Genomic DNA, 12022 nt, shown 5'->3' on the forward strand with positions numbered 1-12022 from the left:
ATATATATTTTAAATAAAATTCTCCTCGCACGAATATTTTATTGCTATACCATAATTAGGTTTGCAATAAGGTAAAATGAACGAGAGAAGGCCCCACATTATAAAGGATCCGCTACGCATAGGACCCCTAAAGCCAAATTCGAGAAGGAAAAAAAATATGTAACAAAATATTGAAGAGTCAATTTTAAACTCCAGATTCAAATTTTATTTATTATTTTAATGAGATTGTTCGAATGAAAAGTTTCTAAAAAAGAACTATTACTTATTTACTTGTACTTGTGTCGAGAAACCTTTCAAAGAAATTTTTCGTATTGTACTTTCGCAGACTTTAAAAAAACAATCCAAAATCATGGTCTTATGCTCGTTTATTTGCTTTCCTTTAAATGAGGCCCTTTGCAAAATATTTTCTTATTATTTATTAATATTTTCGCTGAAAAGGTTAATATTTGCTTTATTTCGTTTCCTTTGAAAAAGGTTTTCGCTTAATATTTCTGCTAATCTAATCATGACAGCAAACAAAAATGCAAAAAATAAGGTTTACAATTTGCTTGTTTTTTAACCTAAATAACAATATTTTTAAAAAAAGATTTAAAAATCATTTAGTTTTCCTTTAAGGAGGAAAGGTTGGAAATTGGATTATTTTTACGTCATTGAAAAAAGGTTTTTACCGCAAACCTTTTCGTTACAATGAAAGTAAAGTTAAAACTCAAGGTTGTCGTAAGGTTACATGCTTTCTGGGCAATGCAGGGGAGCCATCCCCTCTGCGGAGGATCAAAATTGCGATAGACCGTCTTAGGATCTCATCCTCAGGAATGTTTCCCGGACCGTTTCCAATAGAGCTCTAGTGCGACATAAGCAGTGCTCTAGAGCAGCTCTAGTGCGACATAAATAAAGTACCTACCTACCTATCTGCTTAGATGAAAGTACTTAATATCAGTAAAAACTCAACTACAGGAAATGATATTAATTTATTGAAACTACTTTTACAAAAAAATATGTAACTATTGCTTTATTTAAGTGAACTTGCTTTATTAAGCGCTTGTATTTAAGTGAAAATTAATATATTCTACAAGCACTCAAAGTTGAAAAACATGAAACTTTCAAAAAATGTTCACACTTTTGGCCACCACTGTATATATATATATATATATATATATACTACCTTAAAGTGCTCGACTTCGCACGCAGGTCATTGAACTACCAAAGCGGGGGGGTGGGGAGCCATTCCCTCAACAGAGGAAGAAAAATGCGGTTCCAAGTCTTCTGATTATCCCCAGGGATGTCCAGGGCAGCATTGAAGGGGGGGGGATTACTAGGATTGCAGACCCAGGCCTCAAATTATTGAAAAGCCTCACCTGGAGCTACCATGAAATACGATAACGGAGGAAGATAATTAGTAAAAAAGTGAGATGAAATAAATTGAAATTTTACATTTATTTATTTTATGAACTGGCACGGCACTCTTAATGGTGATATTTTAAATTTTAATACAGTTTCGTTTTTTTGAAAATTTTGCTTAACACAAAGGATAGGAGAAAAGAGAGAAGGAAGAAAAAAGGAATAATATACAATTCTTGGGTCAGAGTGAACGATTGTTTGTACCAACTCCAAGTGAAGTAATTTGCATTTCATTGCAGTTATCAGTTTTTGAATAGATGAGTCAGGGTCATTAATGTAACTATATCCTCATTTGCTAACATAAGTTTTTGTTACTTACACTTACATCTGAATTGCGGTTCGAAAAAAATTATTGGAGAAATTTAAAGAAAAGTTAGTCGTAACACGGGTAAGAAATATGATTTTGGCCCTGAAAAACAAAAAGTAAAGCATCAAAGGGACGAAGGAAAATGAAAACTGTTGAATTATCTAATTAGTTAATAAAGTGCAACGAAGTAAAAGTATTTTCGTAAGCGTACATTTCATTGAAAATTATCAAATAGCTACACCTTTTTAAAGGCAAATTATTTTTTTAATAAGTCAATTATTAATGCTACGTTTTTTTTTCTTTTTTTTTTAATTGTAGAATATTGTAGTTGCGGCAATATTTATTATTTGTCTCAATAAAGGATTTCATAGCTAAGAAAATAAAATGAAAGGATGTTTGTTTTGGAATTGAAAATAGATGTCAAAAACAGACAAGTTTCAAATAAAAAAAAAAAAAATTAGAAACTTAGAACCGACTAATGTGTTTCTATTTTTCATTTATTAAGTTTTGTGCTTTTACCATATCTTATATTAAGATTTTAAATCAAGTCTAATATTTATTAAATTTTAATTTTGCTTTAAAAAGTAAATGCTGTTGTAAATGTAATTTCTTGTCCAAACATTGTCATTTTAATATTTTAAATAAAATTATTGAATTAGTTTGGGAAAATTTCTTCTTCTAGTACTGTGTAAAAAAAAGGAGAAAAGAAAGAGAACGCCTTAATAAGTCTTGATCTAATGATCGGATTTTGAAATACCAAGAATCGATCCCAATAGTTTGAGAATCAGCCTTTAAATATTCTACTTAACTTTGTACAAACGAGATATTTTAAGCTTCAAAAACAGACACAAGAACGTACTTTTTCGGTCTAAGCATACTTTTTTTTCTCAACGGAGTTTAACNTAAAGAAACTGATGAAAGAATAATAAATAATGGTTCTTGCAGACGATTTTCTTCTACAGCGAAGCAAAAGTAAAAATTCTTTATTTCGCATTTGATTTGTTAAGGTCATGTTAGCATAAGACGCGCCAATTTTATTGGTCCTATCAAAACCAATGCTCTTGCAACGTCATATTATATATAAAGACAAAATAAAAGGGTAGCTGAAATTTGGAAAATATGGTCCAAATAGTTTAGGCAGCAGAAGGGTTCGGCGAAAATATGTCCTGAGCTTATTAATCGAGTTGAAAAATATTTGTACGGAATTATAATAATCTTTTAAACAAAGATTTAAAAGTAAGTAAATTTAGTCTGTCGAGTTTTGAGAATGGGCGCCAATTTGTTAGCGCTTGAAACATGTCGACATTTTTCACGTTCATATTTTTTTTAAAGTACAGGAAGTTTTTATATCATCAAGTATATTTTTAGCTGATTTAACTTTGATTACTATCGTATTTAACTAAATGTCTCTTTAGTTTTGTAAAAATATCTCATTTTATAACTGGCGTTGAGAAGTCGACCTAATTCCGTATTTACAACTAACAATGCTCAACTCCGTAGACTTGTAATTTTGAACCAACCCAGAAGACAAGGGAACTCTTAAATTAAACATTGAGACAAACTAGTCTTCGTGGAATATTTTTGATGGAACTGATCCGCATTTGTATTACATGGAGAGTAAAACTGTGAAAACCATGGTTATTCTGATGGCAAGGGGATTATTCTAACCCATGATTTGTCTACCACTGAGGATATTTTACGTGAGAACTGTGGTCGGTACGAGCTGAGAGCAGAATTAGCATCAACCAGCTACCACTGGGATTTGAATCTTGGTCTCTCTCTCTGAATGCTCTATCTCTTGAGTTATCGCGGCTCTTGCACAGATATTAAAACTTTTTACGTTAAATCCCAAACAATCTCATAGAAAAAAAAAACGTTAAGAAATATAGTAAATAAATAAATTGCCACATTCATAATTCAAACAAGTTTATATATTTTTTTTCAATAAAAATAAGTAAATTTATTAATAGTTTTAATTTTTTAGTAGTTTTAATTTCACAATATTGATTCACTTCTCGCCTTCATTGAGTCAGAGCGAAAATAAATTTAATTTATTGATTGCGATTGCTGGAATGTCCACGATGAAGATTTCCAAAATATTCACGAGATATGAAATTTTCTTTTATCTGTTATAGATTTAAAGCAATATAATCAGACCATGAAATTCTTAGTCTAACAGCAAGAAATTTTAATCCGTTTCTCTTAATTTTTCCAGATAATAGAAATTAGGAAGACTAAATTTTGAATTCATTCAATAAATGAACAGAGTAAAAAGAAAAAAAAGAAAACACTTTGACTAGTGACTGATCAAAATAACAGTCTGCTTTGCCTTAGTACCGGAAAAATCTAAAATTTTCAGATTTTACAGACATTAAATACCTTTTTTTTCTTCTTCAATTTTGACTTATAATTTGCAAATGCTACTTAATTTCAAAGAAATTCTAAAAATAAAATAAAAATATTAAACACCCATATTAGACAATAAAATAAAAGACACCCATCTGGACTGTTGACCGACTATATTAGCAGTCTGTCTTGGGCTTAGGTCAAAAAAATATCTAAAATTTGCAGATCTTACAAATGTCCAAATTTTTAATTTTCCAATTTTCAATTCTTTAAAGATTTATAATTTGTAAACAATATTTAATTTCAAAATAAATTTAAAGAAAAAGTTTTATTAAAAACTGATTTTAAATACTTAAAAAAATAAAGCATGATTTGAGTATTTACAACAAAAAAAGGAAAAAAAAATTTATATGTAAAAATAATAATAAAATAAGAAATTAAGGAACGTTTTTGTAAGTAATCTAAGCAGTCTAAAGCATTAAATTTGTATGAAATGAAAAAATTAAGTTGAATAATATTAAATTCAACACTGAACTAAATTTTTACGTGACCACAAAAGACTTATTTTTTCCTTGTGACAATTTTCTAATTTCTTTGATTTTGTGCCAGAGAAAAATAAGCCCCAATTAAGACCGACGCTTTTCATTTAAATGAAATACATATATACAATATTTGCATTATTCTTTCAGCACCTTGTTTCCTTGTTCTGATTATGTATTTTTGAATAATCTAAAAATAAATCTAGAATGTAGGCAAGTTGGCAAGTTGTTATTTTTTGAATTTTTTTATTGGTATTTAGACTCTTTTAAAGAATTTATATTTCCATAAAAAAGAAAAATCATCAGCAAAAATTATCTGTATTCTTGACATACATATATACATCTAAGTATCTATCTATCTATCTATCTATATTTATATATATATATCATGAACGTTGGACTCATTTTGGCAAAAACATGGTACNATATATATATATATATATATCATGAACGTTGGACTCATTTTGGCAAAAACATGGTACACTTTAAACAGAACTATGAACAAATTCGATTCGACAAAAATTTCAATACTAATGTTAAATCTGTCCTACTATATGGATCTGAGACATGGCACTGTAATAAAAATCATGAAAAAACTTCAAGCATTTATTAATAACTGTTAAACAAGAATCTTGGTATCAAGTGTTTCCATAAAATTTGTAATGCTGAAATCCTGAGAAAAGCAAAACTGAAACCAATTTCTCTGGAAATTAAAAGGAAAAAAAAATTTATAGATTATGCCCTTTTTAGTTAAGAAGAGGTGGTTCTGTCACTCTAAAGGTTTAACTCTTTCGAATTTATTAATAAATTTTTATTTGAATGCTTTTAGATATTTATTACTAATAATATTCTTTTTTATGAATACCAATAGTGTAGGTTTTATTTATTTCAAAAAGTACAAGAAATAGAAAATTCACTAAAATCTATTGACCTAGTGGTCGGGATTCTATGCCATTTTGGATACCCCAACATTTATTTCGTAATTTATTTTAAACATATTTTTTACTTATAATTCACAAATTAAGTACTACTTTTGTATTTATTTATTTGTCTACATTTTTGTTTAAAACTTATTTAGTCATATATTTAAATAAATTTCATCAATTAAATTTTTTAATTTATTTAAAATTCTCTTTAAATTAAGATTATTTACACCATAGGACTTTTGCTGTTACACTATTTATACTAATGACGTATTTTAACCGTAATTTAAAACAAATGTGAGCAAATTCAAGTTTTGAAATTTGGAATGGAAACCTTATTGCTATTTTCTTAATAAGTAAGATTCAAAATTTAAGCAGTTTTTCAATTTATAAATGTAGGCAAGTGTGTTTTTGGCGCAAGAGCCAGAAATGGCTAAACCGCATAAATGTAAGCAAAAATCAAATATAAATTTTTTTAGGACAAATAATTAACGATTCATTGTTTGTTGCCTTTTAAGTTATAAAAGTAAATGTAATTACTTTAAGTAAAATATGCATTTATTGATAAGGTATTAATTTCCATATCTTTAAAATTATTTTATGTTCAATGAATGTAAAGGGGAAAACAAAAAGAGTTTAGTTAAAAAAAGTACGATATGGATATTTTTTTCTTGTAGAGATTGGCCATCCTGATCAAATGTAATCCCTAAAAAGTTTATAAAAGTTACCTAATTTGCTATTAAAAAACTTTAGTTCATTTTAAAAGAAGTTTTATCAAGCTACAGGGATATCATAAAAATTTCATAATCAATCACAGTGCTAGAAGCTCCCATGATCCTCAACTGCTTTCTACGTATACAAACATCGCCAACTTTTGAAACGACGTTGAAAAGCTTTTTTTTCTTCTTACATTCTTAAATCGTGTTGATGAGGAAAAGAAAACTTACTGGATAATCAATTAACATGTAATGAGAATTAATAGAAATGATATCTGAAAATCTTAGCAAATATACGTTTTTCTGTTCACATTTAAAGAAACTGATGAAAGAATAATAAATAATGGTTCTTGCAGACGATTTTCTTCTACAGCGAAGCAAAAGTAAAAATTCTTTATTTCGCATTTGATTTGTTAAGGTCATATTAGCATAAGACGCGCCATTTTTAGTGGTCCTATCAAAACCAATGCTCTTGCAACGTCATATTTCATATGAATGTTTCGTTTTCAAGAACGAATGTACTTCTTATTGATCGAAATATGTCGGATTCCGTCCAGGATTCCTGTAAAACTATAGAACCATAACCTTTTTTTTTTAAATTTATTGTATCATATATATTGTGAAAGATAGCACAAACTTTTATTTTTCATATTTTCACAAGATAGCAACAAACATTAGCCGAAATTCCGAAGCGTTTCCAACCATGCGTGCGTTTTAAAAACTAGAGTGGTGCCTCCACCCCCTGTGAATTGTACCTACGTTAAAAACGTACTTACGACAGCGTGTTTAAATTTGGAAAATTTGGTAATATCCAGCTTTATTTTGAAATTTTAATGTTTTTATAATAATTAAGTAATATGATTTATTGTAACTGGTTTCGTATAGTTGAGAAATTGTACTATAAGAATTTGAGTTTTTTACAAGTGATATCAAGAATTCAATATGACTTTTTTAAGATTTGATAATTCAGAAACTATTCGACTGATTTTGTTCAAATATTGAATTTTTGCTGTTTGAAAATGCATACATTAAAATCACATAAAAATTTCTATACTTTACATATTAAATTTTTCTAAAATTATTATTAAATAAAATAATAAATAATTATTAAAAATTATTTTTTTAGATAAAAGAATTTTATAATTGTGGGGCAAAAATATTCGATTTGCTTAAAAAGTTCTTGAGATATGCAAGAAGTACAATTTACATTAAAAGGCTCTCCTGACCCAACTATAGGGACCACATTTTTCAGATTGCGGCTACCCACCATATTTGGTGGTCAAATATCCATCAAAAAAGTGCTATGTTTATTCAGAGAAAGTACGCCTTTATGTTTGGACTCGTAACTTAAAATATCCTTTACCCTATTTAATTAGCATATTTGAGGTAGGCATTCGAACCATTAAGACTTATTTCTAGTGCGTGAAAATGCGATCATTAGATTAAAAATTAACCAAGATGTTCACTTTTTCGCACTGTACACTTTTTTCCATTTATCCAGCCTCCGAGGTTCGATCCTTGCTATCGATTGACGAGCTTCTCTCTCTCACAGACTGTCTCTATTATTATTTTATTTCTATCAGTGTGCTCTCGAATACCAATTCTATTATTTAAAATGGGAAAACTTTACTGACTTCGAGTTTTAATAGTTTTTTTTCCCCTGCAACTCTGCATGATCACTTTGGTCGATTCGGTTCCAAAAGGGAATATGGCTGCCACCTGAAGTCACAATTAACACATCAAGGATCATTATTTTGTTTAATTTTTATGAAATGGCGACACCTCAAATATTTGCTTTTCTAGTTCTTTCAACTGTACTTTTATACTAAGTAAGACTGACCAGATGAAATGCAGTTTTAAGTCCTGGATTAGAATATTTAAGTTCGTGTCTTTGAATCATAAAAATTACAGCTCATTGTTAGTTTTTATTGTATTGTTAACTACTCTTAGAATTTATTTAAGTGTTAAAACGTTATTAAAATTTGTTATGGGTGCTTCTTTTTCTTCTTGCTGATTACGACATAAGTCGTGTTCCTATAAACTTTTATTTAGGAATAATTACACAGTATTAATGATTAAAACTTTATTTTCATGATACAGTTACAAAAAAGATGCAATGCATTCTAAGTTTACGAAGACGATGATGTTGAATAAATGGACCTGCCATTTATTTATAACTTAAGATTGAAATTTATCTTGATGATTAAATCACAGATGTAAGAGAAAAATAAAAATGTGTATTTTCATTTATAAATATGTTTGCTTTGAAAGATGAATGAAATACGGTAAAAGTATATCGATGATTTTACGTATTGAAATTTGTAAAATAAAATGATATAGAAATTCAAACCTACTGTTAAAACTTTTTGCTCTTCTTTTATATATGAAAATCTAAGTGGAAAAAGATGTTGAAAGGTGTTTCAGTGAACTTGAAAAAAATTAACATTAGTTTGTAATGAAGCATTAGATAGTTGTAAACAAAACATTTAAGTTGTAAATTTTTTCGACTAAAAACTGTCTTACTTAATGATTGGCAAAATAAATAGATTTTCTATACTTAGAACTGATAATAATATGTTTTTAAACCTGGGATTTGAATGTTTGTATACATGTTTTTCCACTAAGTTCTTAACTTGAGCGTATGATTTTGATTGATTGTTCAAGATTGTGTTTCTTTTCCCGAGTCTCTCTGAAAGTGTCCCGAGTTTGTTTGTCCACCAATGATATACAAAACATGATTTAAAATAGAAAAATCTGTGCCGTTATCATGTGAAGGTGGTTTTTCTGATATATGTGGCAGATTAATATCTTCCGGTGCTCTTACAGGCGTATTTGTAAACGTTATGTTTGAAGTACTAGGAAGAATGTGTTTTCTTCCGGGATAATTATCTGAAGATATGAAATCTGTTTCAACAAATGACGGCAAATCTTGTATCTTATTGACATATAAATGTTCCGGAAGTTGAGAACTTTTGTTTTCTTTTACCTCTGAAATATTAGAATTAGTATAATTTCGCAAATTACTTTCTCCATTTTCTATTGATGAAAGTAGATCGATGTAACTCGGTTCACTTGGTAAGTGTATGCCAGAACTTTCTTCCAAAGGCTTTATGTTTTCTATATTACTTGGTTTGGAAAATGTTACTTGTGGTGATGGTAGTTGAGGTTTTCTTAAAAAATTTATTGGACTTTTGGGAATCGGATTTGCGTTCACTTTCTGTTTAGATTTATCATTTGGTCTTGGTTTCAGCCGCGCACCAAAGGGAGCTTCATAATCAATAGCATGATCTGAAACTTCCTCGGTTAAGTGGAATTCAATACTTGTATTATTTTCAAAGGTATTTTCATTTGATGAACTGAATTCACTTAAATTTTTTTTTTGATCGTATAATTTATCTTCATCTGCAACTTCACTAGTATCAGTTAAAAATATCTCTGGTTCACTCTCAGTTTCCTCAGAGCTGGAAGATACAGGATAATTTTCATTGCTGCTGAGTGATTTGTTTAGAGAGTAACTATTTTCTTGGGGTATGTTTAAGATTGAAGTAGATAATGCTGTTGAGTTGTGAATGTGGTGTGAATCTTTCGGTGCATTATGCTGTTTTAAATTATTTGTTGAAATTGCAATGTTTTTAAGATTCATTTCTTGGCTGTTTTGGGACTGATGTGGAGGACGAAGTTGATTTTGTCGAATTATGACGTGAGGATTGGCTGAGAACAGCTGTGGACGCAATTCTTTGTTTTCCAGATGCAACATACCTGGAGCACCGAATAACTGTCCATGTAATTGTTTTTTCAATTGAAACGGCAGGTGCTCTATTTCTGCATTTTTCTCATTTTCCATGGATTTTAGGATATCTTCTGATGATTGTGGTACAGCGGAAATTACTGGATTAGCTTGATTAACAGGGAACATAGGAATTCTTAGCCTGTTTTGAATAGGAGCTTTCTGAAATCTGTCCAATCTTAAAGGAGGCACTCTACGAACAGCATTGTCCGATGGATCTTTGAACGTGCTTTTAAGAAGAGGAAGCGGGCGTCGGCCATTATATGGGGCTCTCATCGGTCCATTTTGAAGTTCTGGTGTGATTCGTTGAGGTTCAATATTTTTCTTAAGTACTGGTTCATGACGGTTGCTTCCTGCCGGCCGCTGAAAAGGTCGCATATTCGATGGGACTTCTCCATCAACAATATCAGGACGACGCTGTATTGGAGGAGAATGTATTAGATTATGCGGTTTTTGATTTCTATTTTGCATTGGCCTTGTGTGAAATGGTGGAAGGAGGCCTTGATTGTTTTTATCCTCTTTGATAGACTGAAGCGCCACTTGCACTCGTTGAGATGACACTTGCTCTAATTCATCTCGAACATTTGAAATGTGAAGATTTAGTAATGAGCCATGTGATGGTGCATGAAGGAATTGATTGCGTGGTCGAGGAGGAGGGTGAAATACGTATTGATGTTGCATTGGGCGCTTTTGTCTTTTAAATAATTCTGCTTGTAAATTAATGGGTGAAATTTGATTTTGAACCATTTGAGGCTTTGGAGCTGATAACATCGGAATATTATCTTGAACATGGTTTACAGGATAGTTCGATTCTTCTTGGGAATAGCTTGATATATTGAAGCCACTGAAATCTGGAACACCAGGTTTAAATGTACCATGGAATGGTATAGACTCATTAAATAAGAAAGGACGGTGAGGTCTCCGAAGAGATGAAGAAGGAAACTGGGGTAGTTGTAACTCCCTTTCTTTTATGGGATTCAATACTAATGGTATAAATCCTCCTTCAAAATGTGGTTTAAATCCTTGTTGTTGTTTTGTACTTGCAGGACTTAAGCTTTGTATAGAAGTATGAGAAACTGAGAGTTGCGATGAAGCCAAATCTTCATTTGAGGCTATTGCTTTTGGAGGAATCTCACCTTTTCTTATTGTGTTTTCTAATCTTAGATGCTGATGATGTACGTTTCTGTCGGATCTTTCAGATTCATCATGAGGATGGTCAGAATCTGTAGAAAAATGTTGATCTATGTCTAAAGATTCACTGTTACTTTGAGTTTCTTCAGATGAGTTTTCAAGTTCTTTTAAATTTTTTTCTGGATTTGAACTTTCGGAATAATCAGTTCTCTTCCAATTTTCAGTCATCATAAGTGTTTTAATACTTTCAGGTTTCTCGTCTGACGTATTTTCGAATTCTGCGTAGTGCAAATCTTTGACTTCTTTACTTTCGTTATTCTCCAATTCTTTCTCCTGAAATTCTTTTTGATTTTTGCTGGGATTCATTTCTTCAGACTCACTAAATAGATCTTCCCTTTCCACTCCTGGTTTGGATCTATATCCCTTCAGGCTCGGTTTATGAATTTCTCTAAATTCATTTTCTAAGTAGAAGGAGGGATTGGTTTCTTCACAAAAATCTACGACTTTAATTTTTCCACCGAAGTTTTTTTCGGTAAAGCTCTGAAATGAAAATGAAATTGTTTTAGTATTTAAAATATAAATACATTTATTCTGTTTGTTAATGTGGTTTTTTTGATGTTGTAGGATTGAAGTTCTGTATACTAGCACAATTTTTTAAACAAAAGTGAATATTTTGATGACATTATAACAATTGAGAATTTTCTATGAATAGTATTTGAGGAAAAGTTGTATATTTTTACCTACATTATTATCCACTGACATATTTACATCTAGAGGGTGCAGAAGTAAACAATCTCTCTCCCTCTCTCTCTCTCTCTCTCTCTCTCTATACATATATATATATATATATTTTATATACATATATATATATATAT

At 30.2% G+C, this 12022-nt stretch overlaps 1 protein-coding gene across 2 annotated transcripts in view; it reads right to left on the reverse strand.

Moving 5' to 3' along the window:
• Positions 1–8297: 8297 nt before the first annotated feature.
• The window catches only part of LOC107448366 (uncharacterized), a 73088-nt gene continuing 69363 nt past the window's right edge, over positions 8298–12022 (reverse strand). For both annotated transcript variants that reach the window (XM_043054894.2, XM_043054893.2), the window contains exon 16: positions 8298–11687. In XM_043054894.2, the coding sequence (XP_042910828.1) occupies positions 8889–11687 (2799 nt within the window). In that variant the 3' untranslated portion in view covers positions 8298–8888. The remainder of the gene's footprint in view (positions 11688–12022) is intronic.

The sequence above is a fragment of the Parasteatoda tepidariorum genome, chromosome X1, assembly GCF_043381705.1.
Source record: "Parasteatoda tepidariorum isolate YZ-2023 chromosome X1, CAS_Ptep_4.0, whole genome shotgun sequence".
Taxonomy (NCBI): Eukaryota; Metazoa; Arthropoda; class Arachnida; order Araneae; family Theridiidae; genus Parasteatoda; species Parasteatoda tepidariorum.